The sequence below is a fragment of the Coturnix japonica genome, chromosome 4, assembly GCF_054131305.1.
Source record: "Coturnix japonica strain WE chromosome 4, WE-NBRP24, whole genome shotgun sequence".
Taxonomy (NCBI): Eukaryota; Metazoa; Chordata; class Aves; order Galliformes; family Phasianidae; genus Coturnix; species Coturnix japonica.
Window position 1 is genome coordinate 67509993 of NC_140666.1, and position 26768 is coordinate 67536760.

Genomic DNA, 26768 nt, shown 5'->3' on the forward strand with positions numbered 1-26768 from the left:
CATGGAAAAACAACCTTACTCCAGCCTCTGGGAATGCAGCTCTGCCATGGTTTGTAAGAGTGTCCCAGAATATCTCTGCACTGCACAAAGACAGCCAGACTCTGAGAGAGATGCCTTCAAGGCAGGATTAAAACCAACTGCTGGATTCCCACCCAGAAGCAAAAATAAAGCAGCAGAGGCTGAACGTGGCCCTGCAGGCTGCCTGGGCTCCACTTTGCCTCAGCCTGCAGCATTTCCAGTTGCTGTGGCAGCGTGGAGGTGCTGCAAAAACAGCCCCAAATGGGCCACATCAAGGTGTCCTCCATAGCAATGCTTTTCTAGAGCTTCACAAAAGCTGAAGCACGCCAGGAGTGACTGCTTTGACCTTGATTTGATTCTGAGAGCAGGTGGTTGAGCCAAGAGCATATTGGCTTTATGGCTTACTTTGGCAGGCAGACAGCACTAAGAGAGATCTGATGTCACCCTGACGTCAGAGTTTGAATGCAATGTATATGGGTATGTCAATATAATGAGCAACAGAAGCTCTAAAATGGCCAAGAATGCTTTGTTTCTTTCTAACATAATTTGCTGAAGTGGGACTGAGTGTCCTCTACATGGGTAAGTGAGGGGGGATGTGCTAGTGATGAAATGGAATCATCTCTCTCCCTTTTTGCTGTGCTTGCTACTGTTTAAAGCTTTGCCTGCTTCCAGAACTTGGCAGGATGTCCACAGTGCCAAAGATGTCCTGTCACCAGAGAGGCATCTCCAGAGGCCAGCTCTGTTGGGGAGATCTGGGCTCAGTCTGGTCTCCTGACTTACATGGATGCCTGGAATCTGGATAGGAACACAGTTTGAGAGATGCCCCATGCTGGGGATACAGGCAGAGCTTGTATTCACGCACTCTTTACAGTGGTGGTAATTGGTCTCCAGGCTTACTGTATTTGTGTTCTCAGTCCTCAAACTTTTTGGACGGATGGAAAGCACTTTTGCTGACAATTAGAGCAGATTGTTAACATTAGGAGGATGAGTTTGTCAGGGCAGAGAAAATCCAGGGTAGAAGGAAAAGCTAATCACGTTGAGAAAGTATAGGCAGAGGTTTGTGTCCTCTCACTGAGATTTAAGTTAACCGTGCACTCAGAAGTTCTCCAGAACAGCTGCAGAGGTGCAGGTTTAAACTACTTACCTTTAGTGGAAAACCATTGGGTTGTCTTAGAGTCTCAGTTCAGGCTACTGGATTAGGCTGAATGAATGAATCACAGAATTGCAAGAGTTGGAAGGGACCTCATGGGATCATCAAATTCAACACCCCACTAAAGCCAGTTCCCTACAATAGGCTGCACAGGTAGACATGTAGATGGGTCTTGAATATCTCTGCAGACAAGACTCCACAACCTCTCTGGCCAATCTGTTCCAATGCTCTGTCACCCTTATTAGAAAGAAGTTCTTTCATGTGTCAGAATGGAACTTCCTATGTTCAAGCTTTAGGCCATTACTCCTTGTCCTATTGCTACACACCACTGAGGAGAGCCTCATCCATTTGCATCCCATCTCCCTTTAGATATCTAAACATGGATATTTGTAAACATTAATCAGATGAATGAAATAAGTCAGCTGGTGTTTGGTGCTAGCTGTATTTGGAAAGAAGGCCAAAGGCTTCACAGTGCAGTGAATTTATTGATGGAAAGGAAGGGGAACTGTTGAAATCCTTAAAGTTACAGCACCATGTTAGCATGGAGATAAGGGGATCAAGAAGATGGAGATGTTTTCCTTGAGGTCATGGTGATCAGCCTCCATGTTTTTCACATTTGAAAAACTGAAGTAGTGAAATGTATAATCTTTAAGGACATTGTGCACAACAAGCTGTTATCTACGGGGGTCTGCTAGATGTCTCTGAGAAAAATCCATGTCCAAAAGGTGGGGCTTAAAGAGAAGTTACTGTTGTTTTCACTTCACTCATTTGGTCTATGTTAAGAATACCACCGACAAGGCTTTGCTTTGGAAACACACAGAAAACGGAGCCAACTTTCCACTTCCAGCATCTCCTATTCACAAGGAATGTGCAGAAAACCTTGATATGATGCAAATTACAATGGTTATGTCTTTGCCAGCCCTAAATTCCAGGATGTGAAGCACACCGTCCTCATCTGCCATTCCGGCAACATTTGCTTTTGCTCTAGCCTGAATAACAGACTGTTTCCTTCATCTCTAGGAGCCGACCGCCCGCTCAGATCCTTGCCCTTTCACAGCTGAACAGAGTGTTCTCTCCAGGCATTTTGTATGCTCTTGTGTGTCGTTCAAACCTCTGCCCATGGAGACATAAAGGTGCCTCTTGAAGGAAAGCATCTGGATCCCATGGCACAGGCTGGTGGCACAACATCTGCACAGGGTCATCTCCATTGGGAACAGGAAATCCTGTTGAAACTCATGCCAACAGTCTGGGTTACAATCCTGCAGGACAGTGGGCTTATAAAGAAGATTCAGAGCTTTGTGAAATCCTTCCATGGTGCTATCAATTATTGCTTTGTTCATACCTCGTGATATCATCTTCTGCAGCACAACTTTCAATGCACAGGCATTGGGCATCACACCCCTCTAGTGTGCATCCTCCTGGAAACATGTAGAAGCTCTCTTGTCTGGAGCAGATGTCTCCTGTGTAGATCTGTGTGCTCTGTGACACAATGGATGCCTCTCCTTTAAATCCTGCTATGTCCAGCACTCCTGTAGGGGAGGTAATGTTAATAACCCGCTCCATCTACAGAGACAGAGCAGCTTTATGCCATATCCCCAGCACTGGGCAGTGGTATGAAGTTCCCATGCCCTGACATGGGCTGAACAACGCATTCAGTGAGTTGGTCCATTTTGATGTTTCCTCCTGCTCAACACATGTGGGTGTTGCAGAGGAGGGACTGGCCGGGCAGAATAATGGGGGATGATGCTGTCCCAGCATGCAGCACCAGCAACATCTGATGCTCTTCAAAGAGGTTATAGGCTGCATCTGGTCGAGATGCTGTCATGTGGAGGAAGGATGTGAATTGAAGGACTTGTGTAGTAGCCAGGCAGCCATTAAAGTGTAGAGATTCTGATCCAAAGGAAAATAAGGTCAACTGAAACCTCACATTTGATGGGATTCCCATGCCTGCTGTATGCTACCCGTGCTGCTTTCTCCTTGTGTCACCAAATTCTGCTGATAGTGATATACCAGAGGTGCAGGACTGTAGCATAACAAGGAGTAAAGCATGCTGAAGTCTGTGGGGTTCCTCCTAGTTTCTACTGATGCCTGATTTAAAAGAAAAACATTTTAAAAAGCTGTAATACACTATAATACCAAATAATTTACTAAATGTTTTCTGAAGTTGCTGAGATATTTAAGTAGTGAACAATGAAGAACAGTACTCAGAGGTAGTGTAGCAGCTTTTAATCTTGAAAAAATAATTAGACACAAAGCATATCTCAGCACATAAGAATTAATCAAGGATGTTTTAAGTGTTTTGTCCAGAACTGTACCTAGTATAAAAAAGCCTTTCTGCTTGGCCATGCCGCCTGAGGCTGGGTTAACATCCATGTTCCCAGACACTCTACAAGGTGAGTAGAGAACTTCAGAGCAGAGCATGCATGCACACATCACCTGATGTTAAAGGCTCCCTTTCTGCACAGTTGTGGGAGGAACTGGGGCAGTGAGTGCAGCTCGGCAGCAGGCCCCCATCCAACATCCCTCTGTGGCTAAATGCTGCGAAATCACTGCTCATGTTGGGCCCCTTGGAGCTGCTCACAGAAATGGAAAATCTTCAACTATCCAAAACAGATCACTCCTGGAAATGTTAAAAAGGCCTTAGTGGAAATTTTAAGTTTTCTCCAAGAATTTATTTATTTGGGGGGTGTCAAAAATGTGAAGATTCAAATCCTTAAAATAGAAAAAACTATTTAAAACACCCTCATCTTCTGCAATTCTTAATGAGCAAAGAGAAAAAGAAGAAAGGAGAATGGTAGAAGTCTCTTTAAAGGTTGCCTGTCTCACTAGCACCAGCTCTGTGCTTGAGCTGTCCCTATTTACTCCTTTATGCAATGATGCAGCCTGCTGGCTTGCCATCAAGCTGTTGCAACAGCCGCCTCCTGTCATGCTCCCTCTGCCTGTCTTCCATTAGGCTGAAGCATGTTCCCACTTACTGGAATGGGAACAGAGGGAAATGAGGTCCAGAGAAAGTGCCAAGTCTTCAAGCTGTTCTGGGGACACAGGTGGGCCAGATGCTGGATGCTACACTGAAACAGGTGTTCACATCTGAGACTGCAGGAGATGGGTTTGGTCAATGTATGGGTCCAAAACTTCTCTAAGCAGTTTTGAAAACAGAGAATGGTGAAATGCAGGAACAGGTCTAAAGAAAAACGTGCAGCTCCTTTCCTGTTCCTCCCTCCTCTGTCACCTCATCTGGTTAAAGCCGAGGTGTAGGAGAAGAGCTCAACAGGTGGGGACTAATCCTAAGTGATCCTAAAGATATCAAAAGAGAGGAAACTTTGGTAAAATAAAAATGAACAACAACAACAAAGTACCTTAATTTCCTTACAATACTGAGAAGCCTGCAGCGTGCTGTCTCAAGAAAATGAGATATGCAGTATTTCCAGTACATCAGATAACAGTCATACAAGAAAAACTTAGAAGAATGTGACTATACCAGAAACTTAGGTTGATTTTCATTTTACTTGACAGCCACTTTGAACAGAAATCAGCATTTTGGAAAGATCTTTCATTTCTTATGCTTGTATCAAAGAGATTTTGAGTTGCAGAGGTTAGTGAAGGGTGCGGGTGTGGTGCTACAGATCAAAAAGTTATATCACAGCATCAGATTTGCTTCATTACAAACTTTAATCACTATCAGCTTGTTACGATTCCTATCACAGAAAAACTTTAAAAAGAAAACCAAGTCCCAACAGCACAGTTCTGAAACATCATCTCCGGGATTTATTTTGAAATCTCTTTGAAATATTTTTGTCACACTGTTTGCTTTCACATGTTTGTTTTCCTATTCAGTGAGCTTTATATTTTAATAAGGGTCATACAAAAAATCCAAATAGTAACCTCAGAGAAAAAAAGAAGCATGTACTCAGTCTGTGTATTGTACTATACATTACCCGCCCCTTTGATGATGACACATTTTGCAGTAACAGGTATAATTTCCAGTTGGCAATGTAACCTTAGGCTTTGATTTTGAGAATTGAATTAACATGACCTGCCAGATTTCCATGAACTAGAGATGTTGTGTAATGCTTCTGCACTGCCATCCCTTAGCATGGATCTTTTTCAGAACAGAAGAGCATCACGGCATTTCTGGGGCAATGAAGGTAACTTCACAAGGCATCTCTTCTAGAGAAAGATTACCATCACCCATACTTTTTTCAGCAACTTTCTTAATTTCTCAAGGTTTTCAATTAGATTTGTCCTGCATTGATTCGTTTGCTTCCAACAATTGCTTATTTACCACTAATATTTTGTCATTTATTTTTTACCACAGCAAGGTACCAAGGCTGGAGCTCTGTACTGATGGGTGCTTTGCATACCCACATCACACACAGATGGATGGATTGTTTGATAGATAGATGGATATATGGATAGATAGAGCCTGTCCCAGAGACTGCAGACACATGCTCCCCTTGCTCCTGTCTCAGCCCTCAGTCCTAGAAGAATTGAGTAGAGTTCAGATCTGGTTCAGTCACCGTGCAGAGATGAAGCTGCTCCAGCCCTTGTTTTGGATAAGGATTGAGTGCTACTGGACAGAGATACTCTGGAGAAATGATTACTGCTGAGAGCAATGCTGTTACCAGCAAGGTTGGAGAGGCTCAATACGAAGTCAAAACTGAAAAAATAAAGCGTTAGGGATGCCACTAAAGAGAAGCATAAATCACAGCAGGCAATAAATAAGGAAACTAATAGGAAGGTTCATTATAAATTTTATAAAGTACAGTGTTTTTAAAACAGCAAGAGATTCTTCACCTCTATCAGAAAGAGCGTCTCACTGAAAGATCTAAGGGCCCACTGGATCATGAGGAATAGAGGGGAATATTCAAAACAAATAAATTGCTGAGAAACTAAATAGTTTCCCTTCATCCACGTCCATCATCAGAAATGTGAAAATATGCCTGCCCTGAACTTGCTTACTTCCTTTAAGAAATATGAGATCTTCTTGAAGATGAAAATGTCAGAGGAAATCAGAGTTTACAGGCAATTAAGTTAACAGTTCCAGACGTTTCCTATCTAAATGCTGTGACTAAATTCAGTATTGGGGGAGCTGAGAAGCCAGCAACAACACACAGTCCCAAAAGTCTCTCAAAGACTTGAGCAAAACAAACATGTATTGACACTAAGCTGGGAAGCATCACTGATTGATAGGCAGGAGGACTGGGACAGCAGCAAAAAGAGGAACTTAAGGACAGGAGTTAGAGAAATTAGATCAAATCCATGATAAGAAAGTGCAAGGTCACATCACAGTGGACTGTTAAAAGATTTTGCTGTGGAAAAAGAGATACTGTGGGTTCACGGCATAACTTGGAGCTCCTAGATATGTGAAGGCAAGGAGAGAAGGCAAACAGATAACAGGATTTCTCTGAACAGGAATTTACAGCACAGAAAGGGAAGAATAAAAGTCATTGTGCAGAGAGAAAGTGATCTCTTCATCCTGATGTTTAACTGTCCTAAATAAAGGGAAAGCAGCAGTGGTGCTGCTGGTTCATCAGCTGGCTTGTTGAAGTTCAGCATTCATTCAGGATTTCTTCTGAAATTTCTGTTTACTGAATAGGTTATCAGAAAGTCTGGAGGAGGAGGCAAAAAAAAGGACAGGGTTGGAACCAAGGCTGCAACCTGGTAACTCCACAGTGAGCTGGCACGCTTCTCTGAGAGTAGCTCAGTGGTGTCAGGGTATCAGCTTGTGAATCCTCCCTTCTCACCACACAGCCTTTCAGAAGTTGGCTGGAGATGACAGTGTATCACAAAATACTTTGGCTGTGCGCTGAATTGCCTTATTGCACTGCCAGGAGTAAAGGGAAGATATTAAAGCAGGCATAGCTGGAAGCTGTATTCTGGGAGAGATCTGGACCTCGTGTTGTTTATATCTGTAAAGTGATTAACCTCTGCACTCTTCTTTCAACACATCAGCTCTGTTTCATTCTAAAAATAATACAGTGAAACTACATCTGTGGATATTTCATAGGTAACTGTGTATGTAGCTGCCATCCTTACTTGCTCTCATGGCTTTCTTGCTCTTCAGCACCCACATCTACATTTCTCTAAATAGCGTATCCAGGGGCTGGTACTGCGCCAGTCTCCTCTCACTCACGTGTACTTATTGCCTCTTGGTTTGCTGAGACACAAACCCAAATTCCCCTGAGGTGCTGGTAAATATTTCCCTGTATTTGCTCAGACTCCCAGAGCAAATGCCACCCCCTCTCTCTGCATTTACTTTCTTGTCTCTCCAATCTCCTCTTTCTCTGCCACATCCAGAAATCAAAATGTTTTGCCTTGGCCCAGATTTTCTACTTTCCACTGTTATTTTTCTAATGCTGCAATGGTAGTGTCCACTTTTCTTTGCTCTAGCAATCAGGTAGCTAAGTTTCTGTAAAGCTTTGCTGCCTGCAGAGGGGTGCAGGTTGACATCTGTGGGTGACTCTCCCCCCACAGGTGGCTCATGGAGGCTCATGTGCTTTGAAGTTGAAAGATAATATTCTCATTTCCAACCTCACAGTTCTGTGAGGGTTAAAAAGTAATTTATGTCAACTGTGCCCTCAGTCTGCATCGCACGGCTCCACTGACACCTCCCAAAGTCCATTAGAAAAGTACACTGACTGGCTGCATCAATTTAAAGTGTTACATGTTTCCTGTGGAGTGACAAATTCTAGTGTGGACCAATGGAAAATGAGGTCTCTGTATCAGCACACATGGAAGCGGGAGAGAATTAGAGCCTTTCAATAATCAAAAATGTATAAAGTTGAGGCTCAATTCAAAGCCTGAATCAGAACCCATTGAATCATCTGGAACACTTCCAAAGGCTTCAGTCAGTTTTGGGCCAGTTCCAGGCTGTAGAAAATAAAAAGGTGAAATTCAGCATCCAGAGATATATGGGAGCACACTTCGGATGAAGTAATGATTTCATTTCAGATTTCTGCTCTGTACACCTTGTCAGCTCTGAGGCTTTTTAGCCTCTTAAAAACAGTTCTAGCACAAGAGGTGTGAAGAAAACAAAGTAGATGCATACACTGAGGGGTGATACAGGTCTCCCAGGGGCACTGCTGCCTGCATGCTGTTCTTCAGCTGCATGGCACTGTGCCCAGGCTAATAAGACCTGCTGAGCAGCAGAGCTTGTTAGCATCAGAGCAGCTTGGCCTTTATGGTTTCTCATCTTTTATGTTCCCATTTCCATGCAAAGACCCCACCCGTTTCTGTCCTATCTGCTGAACTGTTTGTAGGGTTCTGATGTTTCCCACAAAATAGGTCAGCTTAGCAAAATTCTGTTCTTTGAAGTGATTAAGTTAACCTGGTCCACCTCTTCTGACTATGTAAAGTGAAGTAGGAGCAGCTCTAAGTACGGATACAAGCACTGCACCAAATCTTGAGTATCTTGTTCTAGCACATTGTTGCAGCTCTCTCTAACTCAGACATGCTTTGAGTTACGTGGACACAGTTTGATGGGCACGGTGGTGGTGGGCTGACAGTTGGATTAGATGATCACAGGAAAGTTTTCCAACCTTACTGATTCTATGATTCTATGAAACTTTCAGGCAGAGGCACTACTCTCCTGCTCTGGAGAGGACTGCAGTTCAGGCTGACATCAGGAATCTGAGATTCATCCTGAAATAAATAAGCAGGTATTAAGTGCAAATGAGACAAAGAAAAATGGAAGAAACCTTTACTGTCTTCTTTTGTTATTCATTAACTTTTACAGAAGAGGTAGCAAACATAGAAGAAGAGTCAATTGTTCCACCTGTTTCTGGCTTTAAAATTAGAAGTTTCCTTCATCATGAGCACAGACAACAACACATTTTTCCAGACTACAGTTTATCATTCCCTCTCAAGACAGCTGATTATGCAAAAATAAAGGCTATGACTGCATCATTTCTAGTGTTGTGCTTTCACAATATTAAAAGACAGCCATGGCAATTTCACCAAAAGATGTGATGTGTGATATTTTCCCATCGTGCATTAAAAATGCCTTTAAAGTGAAGAGAATCAGCACAATTTTCCAAATTATGCCAGAAATAGACTATAACTCTTCAGTACTCTGGAGGAATGGAAATAACAGTTGGCCTTTTTACTGCAGAAAGCACTATTACTCCAATAATGAATCATTTGAAACATTCACACGGCCTATTATAACAGTATTTTAAATCAAACTGTAAGGGAGTTAACCCCATAAATCTGAAAATGGGGTAAGCCCTATGGGAACTACATTGATGTCTTGATAGGCCGGATTCTGCACCACTGAAATCAAGGAATAGTTTTACTTTCCTGGGGAAAATAGGCATGAGGAATTTATGTTCCATAAGTTTGTCCTGTTGTGTATCCATATGCATATGTATGTGTTCAGGATGTTAAAATACAGTTTCCTTTCTGTCAGTCTCTCTTAACCATCACAAGTTCTCCCATCATTCCAGCTCTGATTTCTCATGTGCAGTGTGGATTTCCTAACCCTGTGGTACAGCAGAAGTGCTACACGAATTAGCAATGTTTAGGAACAGGAAGCAAAGAATGCCAAGAAATCTACCTGGTCTGGAAAATACACTAGTGGAGTAACTCTGGGGCACAATAGAGAAACCTACGGAGGTGACAATATACTAAGCTCAATATGAATGTAAAAAAGTAATATCCTTAATAAAATTGCATTTTGCATTTTATGCCACGTGCCTCACTTCCATCTAGAAATGCTCTCTATCACATGGAAAGGTGCTTCCAGATAAAACCTCATAGAAGTTAATGTACAGTTAAAATATGATATTATTACAGTACTACCCCTTCTTTTTTTTTTTCTTTTTTTTTTTTTCTCCTTATAAAGCTGTCAAAATAATATGGTAGTTGTAAATCAAACCTCTTTTGTTTCAGCCCAATACTGGCCCTGCTGCCAAAGCTGCTCTTGATTCCTTGACACGGAAAGCAGGAAATCCCATCTACTCCTCTTCCATCACACCTGCAACCAAGCATGAGCTGCTCTATGAGCTTGCTCTGAGACACATCTGTTAGACCTCCTTATTCAAAATAAACCTCCTTTGAGAGGATACCATCCACTCTAAGGAATAATCTTTCCCAAGGAGAGCCATAGAAGTTCCTGAGCTGAGGTGTAGAAAGTGAGTTGGGGAAACACTTCACTGCATATTCAACCTTTGAAGTGTGTATTCAGTTTTCAGATCAAAAGCCTGGGTACTTACCCAGCATACAGCCACAGTGATGAGAGACAAATCAACAAACACAAAGTACTAAGAGCATCAGTTTAGTCTTCCCTTATGATGTAAATTCTCTGCAAGATTTCTTGAGAGCACTTGTATGCATTGCCTTCTGCTAAGCACAGCCTGTATCTGATCATGTTTCTCAAAGAGTTTAAGTACACTTCTGGGTATTCCAGGTGTTCTAGACACCTGAAGAAAAAGGTTCCTTGACAACATTTTATACTTTATTTCATCACATATATATACATATATAACTTACACATGTATGTATATATATATACATTTGTAAGATAGGTGTAAATGTCAAAGCATACTTACAATGTTTTACAATCATTGTTCAGGCAGTAGGATCTTTCACAAGTCTCATATTTCTGTAGTCTGAGTAAATGTGAAAAAACAGGAAGCTCTGACACCTTGTAAAATATATAGTATAGCCAATTCTTGAACTTCCTTTTTCTTCTGGGCAGGGAGGGATCCACCTTGCCTTAATTCAGGCATGCGGTGTGGGCTATTTCTGTATACAGGCTGGGATACAGCCCATGGAGGAAGTGTGCTGAAGTGGCCTCAGGCTGTATTTTGTATATGTTATTTCACTGTCCAACAGCAGTTCCAAGATGTGGCTTTTGGTCATCAGTCTGTACTGGTGCTCCTTCATTCTCCATCACCCAACATAAGGACAAAATGTGTTGATAAGTTTTCTCCAAATAATGGGCAAGTGAAAGCTCTGACAAACTCTTAACATTGGCTTCAGAAAACCGTGGAAGAACACGAAAAGGAAGCTGGTGGGAAATCTGCATTACTTCTACTGTTGGGTTGCCCACAACAGTATTGAGGACACACTCTGATAGCACCAATCTCCATGTCCTACAGGTAGCTAAAACCAGTGCAAACCTCAGCCTCTTCAGATCTGTATTCAAATATAAACCTCACAGAGAAGCCATTTTGGTTAGGCAACAACTTGACACATCCCATCATTTTATAATCTGCGTGTGGAGGACTGTGTTTCCCTGATGTTGTTGAAATATGCGAATGCATTATGATTCATTCAAGTGAACAGATGCATTTTCTTCCTTTTATTCCAAATCTATTATTTCTCCTTAGAATGCTGATAATAGATTTAGGGTGAGATCACTTACTGTACATCCATGGCGGGTGGTTTCCAAATACCACACCAGCAGAAGGACAATGGAGTCCTAAAAAAAAAGGAGCATTTTTTGTTTATGAAGCACCAAGAAATATTGAAAGATGCAAATGAAGGAAAATAGCTGATGCCTTTGGCATGGATAATTAAAGTACATTTATAAAATATCTTTTGTGTTAGACGGAAAGCCCAACTCAACCTTAAATATGAAGCCATCACCACCACCACCCATTTTCTTATTTATAGTATTAATATTTTATTAAAACAATGTATGGCATTTTATATGGCATGTTTATAAACTTTATAAACTGGGCATACTTCACCCATAAGTATCTCTGGAATCTGTCATGTATCTGCTAAATGGCACCTCATGCTGGAATTCCCAAAGTATTTGGATGAGGTGCCAAACACACCTACAGGAATCGCTTAGATTTTAACCAGATTCTAACAAGCTTGCCTTAAAAATGTGGACATGCTACAGAAATACACCACAAAGTGTTAGAGTATCAACCAATTGGAGAACCTTGGCACCCATCCTACCCCTGCTCTCTCCCAGTGCTGCTCCAACACCACTCCACCCTTGGCTCGGAGGCTCAGCATCCCCCAATAGTCCCTGGGAGCCTTTCTGCATAGACCCATCTGACTCCTGCTGTCACTCATCCCTGGATCCGCGTCCCACTTCTCTTCCAGCTGGATGCAAAACAAGCAAGCTCTATCTGCAGCCCAACAAACCCTTCCCAGCTCTTTCCCAGGAGAGTGGGAAATGGATAACAGCATGAAATGTTCCAGGCAAATATTACCATCCTGCTTCACTTTCTAAAACAATTAAAGCAACTTTTTCCCACTGTTTTCTGCTGCAGCTAATCAGTGCGTGTAAGCAGACTCCTGTTTACACACGAATCCCATTTTGTATGTGCAAATGCATGGATGCATGCAGACACCGTGGGCTGTTTGCTCATGGGTACAGTTGTTTGTGTGCATCCTAGCCAAGACAAGCAGTTTGAAATATTTGCCTCTTAACTTTTTCTGCTGAGAATAAGCACAGCACACCTTAGACAGAAGTCTGCTTTTCGGAGTGCTCAAAGTGATCAGGATAGGCTTGTATTGCAAGTGTGTCCTTAACCACTGTGACATCACTTTTATGATGCTATAGAACAGTTTGAAGATGTTTACTGATTTCCATCCATGTCATTAAAGTGGAAGCTGCTGTTCCTTGAAGATGAATACCTATTTGTTAATGCAGTGTTCCAGAGCTGTGAGCATACAGTCGGTCCAGAAAAAAAACAGCAAATTCCACAACATAAAGAGCCAAAGGGTGTTGGGACCACACAAGGGCACCTTGTTAAGGCTGTAAGGGGTTACCTTTGTGCCAGTCCCATTCTCACTGACAATCATTGCCACTAGAATGGATTCACATTGTGCCACTTTTTGTCCTGGCTACAATCAGAATGAAGTTTTCAAATCCCTGTCTGCTCTTTGATTTGGCTGTCATTCCCCCTCCCCCTTTTATAGCTTGGCAGTAGAACAGTAAAATCGACAGAGAATCAGAATATCCCTTTTGGCAGGCAAGCTTTTGTTCTCCATTTGCCTTTACAAATCTTACCTTTTGCCTTCCCCACACCTTCCAGGGAGGCTTTACAGGGACCGGCTGCAGCTCTCCTTCCTGGCCCTGAGTGCTGACCTCCTGGGTCTCTCCATTAGGTGGCATTCGCTCTAGTTCCTTCTGGCACAGCACACAGCCCCCAGCAGCCCCCTGGTGCTCTCCTCGCCCCACTCCTTCATGGCTCCCACCCCCAACACTGCGAGCTCCGCAGGCCTGCCAACATATCCTGCCAAAACCTTGCAACAATTTGCAAATATATACATTTTTTGTGTGTGAATAATCTTTTAAAGCACACAGTTTTCTGTGATATTCTAGAACTATTTTCAGTGCATAGAAAGAACAGCGCATACACTTCTGTGTTTAATTGAAAACATGTGTACAAAGCCAACCAATTAAGTACAAACCAGCATCCAATATTATTCTGCTTGCTTCAAAGGGGAAAGATGTTGGGAAGTAAAAGGGAAGTAAGTCTTCCTTATCTCCTTCCTTAATGAATCCTGAAGCAGCAAGAGGGGAAAAAGCCAGTTATTCAAACTATTTCTCTTTTTATTTTCTGTAAAATGCTGTTGAGTTATTTACAGTATAAATATGTAGCAGAAAGTCCAGGGTATAATGTGGTCAGCTTTCTTCTGAGAGAAAAGGTAAAGGGAAAACAAAGAAGGGAAATGGAAAAGGAAAGGGAAAGAGAAAGGGAGAGTGAAAAGGCGAGGGAGAGGGAAAGGGGGGGGAAAGGGGGAGGAAGAGGGAGAAGGAAGGGAAAGGGGAAGGGAGAGGGAAAGGGAAAGGAAAAGGGAAAGGGAAAAGAGGGAAAGGGGGAGGGGAAAAGGAGAGGGAGAGGGAGAAGAAAGGGAAAGGGGAAGGGAGAGGGAGAAGAAAGGGAAAGGGGAAAGAAGGGAGAGGGAGAGGGAGAGGGAGAGGGAGAGGGAGAGGGAGAGGGAGAGGGAGAGGGAGAGGGAGAGGGAGAGGGAGAGGGAGAGGGAGAGGGAGAGGGAGAGGGAGAGGGAGAGGGGAAAAAAGAAAAAGAAAAAGAAAAAGAAAAAGAAAAAGAAAAAGAAAAAGAAAAAGAAAAAGAAAAAGAAAAAGAAAAAGAAAAAGAAAAAGAAAAAGAAAAAGAAAAAGAAAAAGAAAAAGAAAAAGAAAAAGAAAAAGAAAAAGAAAAAGAAAAAGAAAAAGAAAAAGAAAAAGAAAGAAAAAGAAAAAGAAGGCACGTAAAAACCATAGAATCATTGATACACCTATAGTTTTCCTTCCTGGAAAAGATGACGCAGGGGATTCCCAAGTCCCTGCACACTAAATAGGAATGGGAGATGTGAGGTGTATGGACTGCTCTGGTGAGGACTGCTTTATGCCCCAGCACTGGGGAGGCTGAATCTGAATGCTGAAAATGAATGTAAAGCAGAAATAACTTTCAAATATTTGTTTCTCATGTTGACTTTTGAAACAGAAATTACTCCCTCATTTTGAGGATCGGATTTCTTCATACGCCCTTGGGTTTGCCTAGGGGGAGAAATGCAGACATAAGGAAAAAACAGTAGAACCCTTCCATTCAGAGTTAGAGGAAGAACTCAGCACAAAGTTAAGAGCGGAAAAAACAGTTGTGAAAACAACGTGTCTGAGCTGCCCTTTGCTCTGAACACACACCATGTTTAGTTTCTCCTTTTCCAGAGTCTTTATGGAAGGTTTTTTCTCTGCAGGTCAGACTCCCAACTGTAAGGACCCCAGTTATATCATTCTGTGTCTCTGGGCACAACATGGTGCTGCTGGTACTGCTGTACCCCAGCATCTTCCTGGAAGAAATGCCTCCTACATAGGCTGCATTTATACAGAAGATTCTTAAAACGATTTCAACTTTGACCCAGCAACTCTGGGAGTGCAGCTTCTGCCAGCAGCTGTAATACTGCATTTTCCAGAGAGATGAAATGGATGAGAGCAGTCTGCCCATCCTTCCCTGTCTGTCTCCCAGACCTGTCCCACCCACTGAGCTTGGCAGTTCTGGGGTCTATGAACCAGTGTCAATCAGGAAAGGAGCAGAGGTCTGAAGGAAATACTCATGCCCTGTCCTCCCTGCAGGGGCAGAGCTGTAAACAGGATGACCTGGTTGCACCCCCTGTTTTCTTGTACTTTTCAGGAAATGGTATGAAGACAAGGACACAAGTTTCAGCATGAAATAAAGAGGAATAAAGGAGGGGACAGGCCAGAGAACAAGAGATGGGCAATGGCAGGAGATAAATACCACCTTTTTAACTAGATGATCTTTGAGATCCCTTCCAACCCAAAATGTTCAGTATGATTCTATCTTTTCCAGCAACTCTGACGTCTTCTATCATGACCCCCCATGCAAACAAGGCTGATACACACCATCCTGGCAGCCTATGTTTCTCACAATTCACTCTCACAGGATTTCTCTCACAATGAAAAGCAGCACGTTCCCTTCTGTTTACCTGAGAGTGCCCTCAGGATGAGGAGCTCCAATACTGCAGTTCTCAGCCCAGCAGCATCCATGCAGACACCAAGCTCAACTCCTGGTAGGGCTGTATGGGGACGCATCTGTTCCCCTGTGCATGCTGATGGCATTTGCCACACTCCGAGCATTGAAATGATTTCCTCAGCCTTGTTCCTGAGTATTCAAAGAACAAGAAGCCACAAATCAAGACGTTTAAAGAACTCGGTGCCTGGTTTAGAAAAATCCAAAACTTGAGAGCTACTTTCTGTGCACTCAGTCACTTGCTCACATTTAATAGCAACCGTGAAAGGGGACAAAAAATGCTCTGACAACTTCGCTGCAATTTGACAACTCTCACTGAAAAGCCAGTGGGCTGAACTGCCACAGTCTATTACATCACATATTGCCTAAGCTCACTCAGTCTTGTGGTAATTACGGAAGATGAATCTGGCTGTGAAAATGGCTTTTTATCAGGAGGAAACCCGATGGCAAACACAACAAAATGCCTCCTGTCTTATGACCTTTCCTTAATGGCATGTTAATACAGTGATTTCTGAGATGCTATCTGTTACCTGTGAAAGACTGGTAGGTACTGATACCTGGGAAAAAAAGGAACTTCTGATTGCTCTCCATAACCTCATTACAGTCCCTTTAGAAGCACTGAGGTTTCTGCACAAGCGGAACTGACTTATGATCAGAGTTCACCTGTACTCACTGAAGTCACTCGTGTCTAAAAATTTCATGGTGTCTTTACTATAATTGTTAGCTTAATGAAAGCCAGTGCAGGATTCTTGTCTATTCATTCCACAATATGTATCACAGAATCACAGAATTATCAAGGTTGGAAAAGACCTAGAAGATCATCCAGTCCAACCATTACCAATACTTCCCAGCTAAATCATATCCCTCAACACAACATCCATGTATTATAGGCTAGGCTGAGTCTGCTGGGGAGCTGAACTACAGAACATCCCCCTTGCAGTACCTGGACTGGGGGTGGGGTTTTCCGAAGACACACAGAGTCTGAAGCTGTGACTGCTCCAATACTGTTCTGCAGGATGGAATAACAGTGACAGGTTAGTTAAGATCTAACTATACCGGTGAATAACTAGAGTAACAAACTTTTGTTTAAAGGTTTCTTAGCTCAAAGCAATCTCTGTCAACTGTACGTTGGCCAATTCTGGCCTATGCTTCACACTACTTGAGAAGGTCAGGAACACTTGTAGTATGAAAACATCTTTGATTTCCTCCGTTGTTGCCTTCTTCTACTTAGTGCTCCTGCCTTTGTGGACCTGTTGCTGGTGCAATACATAAGTTTTGGTTGGTGGATGTCAGTTACCTACAGCCGAGTAGGGCTGGGGCTGTGCCATCAGATATTCACCAAATAACAGAGGCAGGTACACACATCAGCCAACCCACTCAAACCCATACCAAACCCATATCTACGTTTCTTGTTGGTTTTGTTGTTGTTGTTGCGTTGTTGTTGGCTTTTTTTTCCACCGCCCCTTCGCATAATTAATATATTCGCGTTTCCTCCCACTCTCCCAATGGGCTACCAGCTGCAGCGCTCCTGAATAGCGAGCTTAATTGTTCTTTGTCATGCAGAGTACCTCCCTTTTCTATAGCAGGTTCCAAAGGGGCCCCAGCGGAGGTGGCAGCGGGCGGGAGGGCGGGCGGCCCCGCACCGTGCAGGTAGCGCCCGAAGGGGACCGATCCCACTCTAGGAGCCCCTTCGCTATCCCACACGGGGTGATACAAGCGGGACCCCGCGGGGGAGTTTCGTAGCGAAGATGGGCGATGGGGGCTGATGGCAGAGCCCGGGCTAGGAAGAGCTTGGCCGTTATAGGTTAATCATGTCCATAAACAGAGTGGAGTGTGGGCTGTGGATACTCACTGCGAATTACGCCTAATTATTGTTTAGATAGCAGGATTTGGATTGCGCTGCCTCTGCCCGCTGACCGGCACCTCTGCCTTCACAGCATCTCTCTCCCCCTCTTGTTTCTTGTTTTGACAGTTTGAATCCAGCTCTCTGCGACATAGAAAGCCAATAAAATTCTCATTTCATCGTTAATCTGATTCCTTCGCGGTGTGGGTTGTTACCCTCACACCTGCGTGGCAGGGTGTAATTCCATTAATAACAATAATAATAAAATCAACATATTCATTGCATGTCTTTTCCCCGATGGTATATTGTGAGCAGTGCGAGTTAAAAAGAGCCATTTATTCTCACCGTGAATGAGTCTGCCGGGAGCCGAAGACTTCACCTGCCTCCTCCGTCAATTAGGAATGTATCGAAAATTCTACCAGAAAACGAGTTAAATTAACCGTTGCCTAATTTCCTTGTGTCCCTCCTCCGTAATCCCCCCTTTTCAGCTTGCCCCAGAAATTACCACATGTTGCAAGGTTCAAATAGCGCCTAATGAAACAGTGACTAAATGGTTCGCTCAAACTCACAGCGAAGCCCTTTCGCTGTGCCTTCAAAGCCTGTGGGGCTGCAGCGGTCGGGGGTCCCTGTCTTAGGAAAGAAGAGGAGGGAGTGGGGGGAAAAAAAAATGAAAGAAAGAAAGAAAAAAGAAGAAATGGTCGGTTTTGGCAGAGAATCCTGCCCGGCCGCACAGCCCTCCCGCCCCGCCGCACACGGACGGGAGATTGGGACCGGTGGGGGCGTCTCGGGAGGCGCCCTGGGGACACGGGGACAGGGGGACGTGGGGAGCAGGGGGGTCGAGGACAGGAGGACGTGGGGACAAGTGGACACGAGGGACGGGGAGCGCCGGGGGTGTCCCAGAGCAGCGAGATGCTGAGCGCATGCGGTTTGCACTGAAGGACCCCAAATACTCGCTATTTTAGAGGTCTGGGGACGGAAAGCGAAGCGAGCCCCGGAGCAAGAAAATAAGCCCCGGGCGGAGTTTTGCCCCGCGGCGAGGGGCTGCGGTCACTGCCCGAAGCTGTCGCACCGACTTGTCATCTGCAGAAAGTCGGTGAATTCCCTGAAGGGAGCAGAGTCACTTCTGTGAAGCGGTGAGGCTAATACAAAGTCATCAAAGCACTATGGTTCTTGTCTTTAAGTGACAACCCCCTTTATGGGACTGCTTGAAATACGCCTCCCGCTTTTCAATGTCCCTCTATCCATCTTTGTCTGCTCTTCAGAAAAGCAGACAATATACAGCAAAGCCTGGCGAGCTCCCCACGCTCTGGCTTGGGCAGTGCCAACGTTAGCCTTGAAATTGTCACTCCTTCATTAATCTGCAAGCAGTTCTTTTGCCAGAGCGAACAGCACACGCTGCCGTTCCATTTGGGCTCGCCTTCGCCCGGGGGGCTGCTTCGGGCCATATCATTGCGCGGGGCTGTCACCTGCCGGAGGAGCGCTCTGTCCGCCCCCTCTGGCCCCGGAGAAGGGCGGCTACAGTTTTTCCTCCCTCTGGAGAAGGACCAGCTTTCCCCCCGCTGCGCTCTGCTCTGCCCAGTGCCCGTCGGATCGCCGCCCTCGGGGCCGCCCGTACTCGGGGCACCGGGACACGGCGGCGGCTGTCCCCGGTGGTGGTGCTGAGCCGAGCTGTGCCGGCTGTGTTTGTCGCTGAGCCTTCCTTCCTTAGCGGTTCCTAAAGAGTGGTTGATGGATTGCTCCCTCGGGAGCGCTAAATCCAGCCGCGTTTGCAGCGCCTCCAAACACCGCCATGACAAGTGCCGAAGTAGGAGGGCAGAGTTTGTTCGCTGAGGTTGCAACGAGGTTGGAATGGCACAGAATCATGGAAGGAAAAAGCTGCTATTTGGGTTCCGTCCCATGGCCCTTCAGGCAGCCCCACAGCTCCTGCACCCCCTCTGCTGCTGTCCCGGCCCTCGGGCTGCCCTAGCGGCGCTGTTTCCCCTTGTAACGACCTTTTAGGATGCGTCAGGTCACACCTATAGCTGTGTTCCTGAGTGGAAATGGGGAGGGCTTTTCTCACATCCGATGCTCACTTTGAAATCCAAACAAGTCTGGTGATGGCAGCAGCTGCCTCAGTGGCACAGCTTGCACACTGAGCCTAGGTCACCGTTTCTTTCCAGTCCCTGAATAGCACACATTACCATTCACACTGCAGGTAAGTGAATCTCCTTTCCTTTCCTTCTCATCTTTAAGAAACTACTAAATACTTCAAGGAAGTATTCCCACATCTCTGGTGCTGAACTTTAGAAGGAGACAGAAATACCCATTCATTCCCTGAGTTACTTCCACAGAGCTACACTAAGGACATACACACACACAGGCAGCATCCCTGCAGCTCCAAAGACAGCATCACCCCGATGCAGAAGGGTGCAATGCTCCTCAGGCCTGGAGCTCCGCACTGCTTTGGGACATTGGTGACATCACTGTGACTCCCACGGTGCTGATTTCTCCTCTCACAGCTTCCAGGTGGGAAAGGCTCAGGAGCCTGGAGTTCCTCTGTGAGGGAATCATAAGGGCTATGTGAGGACACAGTTGACTAGATTGTCTAAGTTTTTTTCCAGAGTTAATGTTACAGTTCTGTGACATAAGGGAATGGCATGGGCAGTGAAGGGAAGGCCTTTGGGGAAACAACGTGCCCCCACTTTTTCAGCTGGGTGCCAACCTCTGAGCAGCCCTCATCTGTGAAAGAGTGGAGTGAGGGTCTGCACTTAGCTCCCAATCCCAGTCTGGTTGCCATCCCTTCCCAGCAGGATCACAATGCTATTCCAGACCCTGAAGCAGGAACAGGCCATGAGCAGCCCATCCCTGGCCTTCTCCTCCTGCTCTCAGCAGCTACACCCGGCACTGAGCAGTTTCTGCTGAGCTGCATGAGGTCTTGTTCCTCTTTTTTCTGATTAGAAGCAAGGCAAGCACTTGGAACTGGAGCTTTGAGCTGAACTTCTGAGGTTAAGGATCAAGAACGGAAAGTGTCCAGGGTATTTTCCTAAAGGCTGTACACTGGATTCAGGGGCTTAAGTCAGAAGCATGGATGGAGTCAGCTGAAAACCCACACTGGGAAAGGTGTGAGTGGGGAACAGCACAGTGGGATCTCCGATTGTCACCACCCAGCTCAGCACGGGATAAAAGTAGCGAGGTCGCTGTGTGCACGCAGCCCCTTCGGGAAGGCAGAAACAGAGTGTCCCGGAGCACAGCCCCGCGCCGGCACTGGTGGCCTCGGGACAGACAGACAGCGGCAGCCGTCTGTGCCCATTCCCGTCCCCGTTCCCTTCCCCGACGGCAGAGAGCTGTGGTCGGTCTCGGGCCGGGCTTTCCCGGCCTCGTTCATATACCCGGCTCCACCTCGCTGCCGGAGCCCCCACCCCGCACCTCCTGAGCCGTGGGTAGCGAAGAGCCTCTCGGCTGCTGGCTGCGGAGCTCAGCAGGGTTGTAGCGGAGTTAGGGCACACGGAGCAACGCTGTCCCGGCTGCTACTGTGCCTTCTCTAGGGCAAAAGAAGTTAAACAAAAATAAAAGAAGAAGAAGAAATTCTCATCCGATCTCATTTATTTAAATAAATATAAATAGAACTTTTATATAAAACTATTCACAAACAAACCGACGGCCCGAACCCAAGCGACTGGTGCTTTATTGCTTTCCTTATTCACTTTCAGAAAGTACGTCCAGGAGGTTCTCAGCCTACGAGTTCTTTCAGGTTTTAAAGTCTCGGCTTTCGGGCCGAAATACTTGGGGTGGGTTTTCCTTCCTTCAAACCGCTCTGGCGAGAGGCGGGGAGGATCTCCTGGCCGGGTCCGCGCCCCGAACTGGGCAAGGCAGGTGCCCGTCCCAGGGTCCGTGCACAGCGCCGTGGCTGAGCTCCCACCGCTGAGCACACCGACAGCCTCTGCCCGCAGGCTCCGACGGCGGTGCCCGAAGTGTCCCTGCCGGTTCAGAGAGGGGAGATCTCCTCCTCGGTGGCCGAGGATGGGGAAAGGGACTCTTCGTCCTCCGACCTGGGGAAGTGGCCCTGGCCCGTGCCGCACTTGCAGCCGCCGTGAGAGCTCCGCGGGGCGCCTTTGCCCTCCTTCTTGTGCTTGACGCGGCGGTTCTGGAACCAGATCTTCACCTGCTTCTCGGAGAGGTTCAGGTACGTGGCTATCTCGATGCGGCGCAGCCGGGACAGGTACATGTTGGACGAAAACTCCCTCTCTAGCTCCAAGAGCTGCGTGCTGGTGAACGCCGTCCGCATCCTCTTCCCGTTCTGGATCTGACTGGAATCGGACCCTCCTTGGGAGGCAAGCGACAAGTTAAACGGGGCGGGGGAAAGGAGAAAAAGAAGAGAAGGACAACCGAGGAAGGAAACCCGCCTCAGCCTCCCCGTGCCCCGGTCGCGGGCTCCTACCCATGCCGAGGCAGTGGAACCTCCGCGGGTCGCTGACGCTGTAGGCGGTGGCCGCGCAGGCGGGGGGGTGATGCGGCGGGTGTCCCAGGGCGGCGGCGGGCACGGCGGGCGGCGGGGGCTGCGGAGGGGGGGCGGCGGGGCTGCCCCGCGGGCAGCACTGGGCCTCGCCGGCGGCGGCGGCTGCAGCAGGGGGAAACTGGCCCTTGAGCAGCGGGATGGCCCCGCCGCCGCCGCCGCCGCCGCCGCCGCCCCCCCCGCGGGAGGAGTGCAGGTGCGAGGTGACACAGAGCGGGCAGACGCAGAAGGACCCGCTCTTGCGGGACGGACATCCCGGGCCCGCCACCGACATGACGAGGGGGGACGGCACGCCGAGGGGGATGAAGAAGTCCTGGCCGTGATGATGGTGGTGCTCGGGCAGGGACGGCAGCGGCCTCGAGGAGTCCTTGATGATTAAGGAGTCCACATAGAAGGAGCGCGACATCGCGGCGGGCTGCGCTGCTGCCGACCGGGCTGCCGCTGAAGTCCTGGCGAGGCGAGAAGGTGCTTATGTTGGAGAGGCGAACAAAAGGGTCCCCGGAGAGGGCTGGTCTTAAAGTCCCCCCGCCTGGATCCCCTGCGCTAGGGGTTTTATATCAACTATTTAAACACGTGATGGCTGAAAGCCTCTCGGACCTAAATCTGCCCAGCTTCTCAGGCCGCCGGGAGAGGCGGCGAGAGGAGGGGGAGGGGAGGGGAGCGGGGAGGGGAACGGAGCGGGGAGGGGGGCACCAAGTGTGCACTGGTGCTTTTTTGCTGCCCGATGGCTTCAGTCTTTGCCTTCGTGCCAGACGAACTGTGAGAGCGTGGGAGCGGGGGAGGGGGCTGTGGCCCCGCACCCGTCCAGCAGCAGATCGGAGGGGAGATAAACTTGCGTGAAACCGTGCGCTGGGATCTGCTCGGAAAGCACCTCTGCATCCCGCACGGAGGGAGAGGGGGAAGAGGAGGAGAGGGGAGAGCCGGAGTCGCGTAGGGAGAATAAGGCAGCACTGCCCTAGAGGCCGGGGCTCCCCCTCGGCACCGGGAGGCCGCTTCCGAGCGGAGAAACCCGGGTCGCCGCTGTGGATATGGGTAGGGAATTAGGGATGGGGTGAACCTATGTGCGTCCATAAGCACTTCTGCTGACAGGGTTTGGGGTTGGTTGTTATTGTTGTTGCTATTACTATTATTATTTCGCCCTTCTCACCCCATTCGAAGCTGTCTCCAAATTAGCACTGAGCGCGGTGGACAAAGCCTTCCCCACCGGGACACGTCTCGACCCAGTGCTACCACAACGGCACTGCCCCACTAAGTGCCCGGCCTCGACGGGACCGGCGCTCAGCGCTGCTAAGAGGCGGCCGTGCCGGGGCCGCTTTGATGTGCACCAAGTGTGCTGAAGCAATCATTCAAAGTAAAATTGGATAAACAGCTAAATACGGTCGGTGGCTCCCGAGCATTTCAGATTGCATTAAAGAGCCGAGGTATTTGCGGCATATTACGCGATTTTCCAATGACCTGTTTTATGGGAGTTTAAGAAGAGTCCTCGGTGGAGGAAGGGAGATCGCACTCCTGTTGGGCAGATGCGAGGCGGCATGTGGAAGCGGCAAAGCATCCCGCTCCGCTCGGCTGGCGGAGGGGAGCGACGACTGTGCTGTAAGGCGGAAAATGCAAAGCAAGGCCGATCGCCGGACCGCTGCCCGGGAGGAATCGGCAGCCTTCACGCCTTTAGAAGTGGTTGGCGTGCTCAGAGCAGGGACACGGACATCCCCCGTACTCCTTTGCTGTTTAAACCCCCAAAAAACACCACCCACAGCACCAATACAGCTGCCCACCCTCCGATCGGGGTGGTTCTCCCTCGGGCTAGGTCTCAGCGCTTTGCCCCAGCCCCGTCACAGAGGACACGGGCGGCCCTGGCTCCCCTCGACGGCCGCTATGCCGCTGAGTTTTAGGGACGCTCCGCAGCCTCGAACCGAGGATTTATGGATGGCAATTAACGTTTTATGAATTGCAGCTGAGGCTGGTTATGGAGCTATTTGAATGTGATTAGAATTCAATTAGAAAGTGTTTACCGGCCGGCGGGGCTCCGGAGTGTAAACAGACAGCTATTCCAGCAATGCGCTAATCCTGCGTCTTGTGACAACAATTAGGGACCGGCGGCTTTCGGCGGGTCAGCTCCGACCTCACCTAGATCTCCCCAAACCGCTGCCGTGGTTTCGGGGCGGCCGGAGCCCTTCCCGAGACTCAGTAGTTACGGTCTAAGGATGAACGCAGTGGGCTTGCTCGGCTATCTCCGGTTAAAATGCAGTTTTGTCTTTTCTGACGTTGTTTTTTTTTCTCTCTTCCCCCCCCTCCCCCTTCCCCTTTCCCCCTTTTTCTTATAGGAGAAGCTACTTAAAAAGAAGTCCGGTGTGCATGGAAAACCTCAGTGTGCAGCGATGGAGCAGGGCTGGGGGTTGGGGTGGGGGCTGCTGTAAGCGGGGCGGACAGCGAGAGTCGGATCAAAGTTGCGATTTCTAATTGTTATAATAAACCAAGCGCGGTGATAAAAGAAAGGAGGGGGAAAAAATAGCACAAAGCAAATCTCAGCCCTGAAAGCAAAAAAAGAAGTCATTTGAGAGCAGAGATATCCCAAACCAGGCGGAATGATGTAAGGCGTGCGCCCACATCACATCGGCCTCGTTACGATTTTATTTTTCAATAATTCTGTCCGATAAAATTTCATTGTCCATTAAGTAATCCCCGAAATGAGAGCTCTTATGAGCCTATAATGAGCTCTAATTGCTACGACTGGGAGAGCCACGTGGAAGGATTTAGAAGGTATTAAGCGGTTGGGTACAGAGCACAGGCTGTTACCTAGCCATTACTTTCATAATTCAAGGAGAAAATTAGTCCTTTTAAGGGAAAATCCTTTGATTCCCTTCATTCTGCTCGGGGTGACAGAGTATAGCTTTGTCTGCCTTTAGTTCAAGGCAGTGTAACAAATGAGAATGTAACGAAATTGCCCCCTTTTGAAAGTGGAGCAGTTCAAAAAGAACATCAGAGCCGCTCCCCCGGCCCGCGGAGCGCAGCGCTGGGCGCAGGTCCCTCCTTTCTCCCAGATGTCTCCAACACCTTTATGTCGGGGAGATTCACGGCTTATGCGACAAAAGCGGCTCTCTCCCCTCCCTCCCCCAGCCCCGGCTGCAGAGAGGCACTGCCCGCCCGGTGCAAAACCGGCAGAGAGCCGCACCTCGGGGCCGCGGTTTGAGGAGCAAAAAGGGGGAAAAGAAAACGTTTGCGGGGCTGCCGAGGGGGCGAAAGTGACCCGAAGAGGGATCTGGGCGGCCGCAGCCCCCTCCCCAATAAATCCCCGTGTGGCCGCCGGCTCTTACGCAGGGAGAGCGCTTCTTCCCCGGTCTAACATCAATTTGGTATCAGCTCCCAAAGCCATCTCGGAGCGGGGCTGTGTGAAGGGAGAGCAGGCAAAAAAAGACAGGACTTGCCCACAGCTCCCATTAATGAGGTCATTATAAAAGCGTGAACAAGTCTATTAATGTTTTGTTGAAAGCGCATCGTTAACTTGTATCCATCCTTTTCTGAGAGTGGCATTGTGATATTGCTGTCTGTGGCACATCTTACCCGATATAGCCCGAGATTTCTCCATTATCTGTAACCAAGCAACACTTTCTGAATACCAAAAATTGAAAAGAACCGCTTAGTCTTCAAGAAAGTCCTCAATAATAGTGGAAAAGAACAAAGATCCAGGAGACAACAAAATGCCACAGGGGTGACTTTTCATGAGCAATTATCTCTCATTAATCAGAAGAACAGCTGCAATATTAATTTTCCTTCTTTCTTCCTCTCTTTTCACACTCCCCAACATTTGAATAATCATAAATTTTGATTTCATGGAGCGGCAGCATTGCCAGCGGCTTCGAGACACAAACCACCTACACGGGGAGGACGCTTTGCAAACGGCCCCCCCCTTTTTTTAAGGCTGCCAAAGAATAAAGTGGAGAAAAGAAAAGAGAGAAAAACTCGGGGCCGGGCCGCTTTCTCCTTTCCCCTCAGCCGTCGAGGCCCGGCCCCGCCGCCCCGCAGCCCCACGGCGGCGGGCGGGGACGGAGCGGTCGGAGCGCAGCGCAGCTCCAGACGTGGGAGTTTCGACAACTTCGCTGGCCATTTAACTTCCAAACATGAAGCCAAGCGTTGTAGATCTGTCCAAAGAGACAATCTTGGGGCGTAACATGCATTGTGAGACATCAAAAGGCCCTGGCGTTATATGCACTGAGGAGTGCATTCAGCAAGAAGGGTGCAATGCCTCTCCTTTCAGGGCTCGGGAGCTGATTGTTTAACGAGCGATGTCGCCGAGGCCAGAAAACCGCACTCTTTCCAAAGAGAGGGGTGTAACATTGAAAACTCCCCCCTTTATTTTTGAGGGTTTCAAAGGATCTCAGGGACAGGAGGCGGTAACTGGGAGAAACCGCACTTGGGGTCGGGAGCGCACCAGGCTGAGACCCCTCAAACTCAGCCCCACCTCCAGGCGCTCGCATGTCCCCGCCTGGCCCCGGGGAGCAACCCATAGAGCAGAGGCAGCTCGTTTTCCCCTTTGCCCCACAGATGCGGCCCTGGCCTGCTCTTCCAGTGCCCTTCCCTTCTCTGCCTGCAGGGTTAAATTTCTTTAACTTAATGATCTTTTTCTCCCGCTGTTTCTTCTTCTTATTATTATTGTTAATAGTAGTAGTAACCTTCATTAAATACTTAAAGGGAGCTTATAAAAAAAGATGAAGACCAACTTTTTACATGGTCTGATAGTGATAGGACAAGATAGTTTTAAACTAAAAGAGGGAAAAGTTAAATTAGATGTTAGGAGGAAATTCTTTACTC

At 47.4% G+C, this 26768-nt stretch overlaps 1 protein-coding gene across 1 annotated transcript; it reads right to left on the reverse strand.

Moving 5' to 3' along the window:
• Positions 1–21036: 21036 nt before the first annotated feature.
• On the reverse strand, positions 21037–22478 carry GSX2 (GS homeobox 2). Its single transcript, XM_015862153.3, has 2 exons — positions 21888–22478; positions 21037–21772 (listed from the first exon to the last, which is right to left on the reverse strand). The coding sequence occupies exons 1-2, from the start codon at positions 22366–22368 to the stop codon at positions 21435–21437; spliced, it is 819 nt and encodes a 272-aa protein (XP_015717639.1). The 5' UTR covers positions 22369–22478; the 3' UTR covers positions 21037–21434.
• Between the last annotated feature and the right edge of the window lie 4290 nt (positions 22479–26768).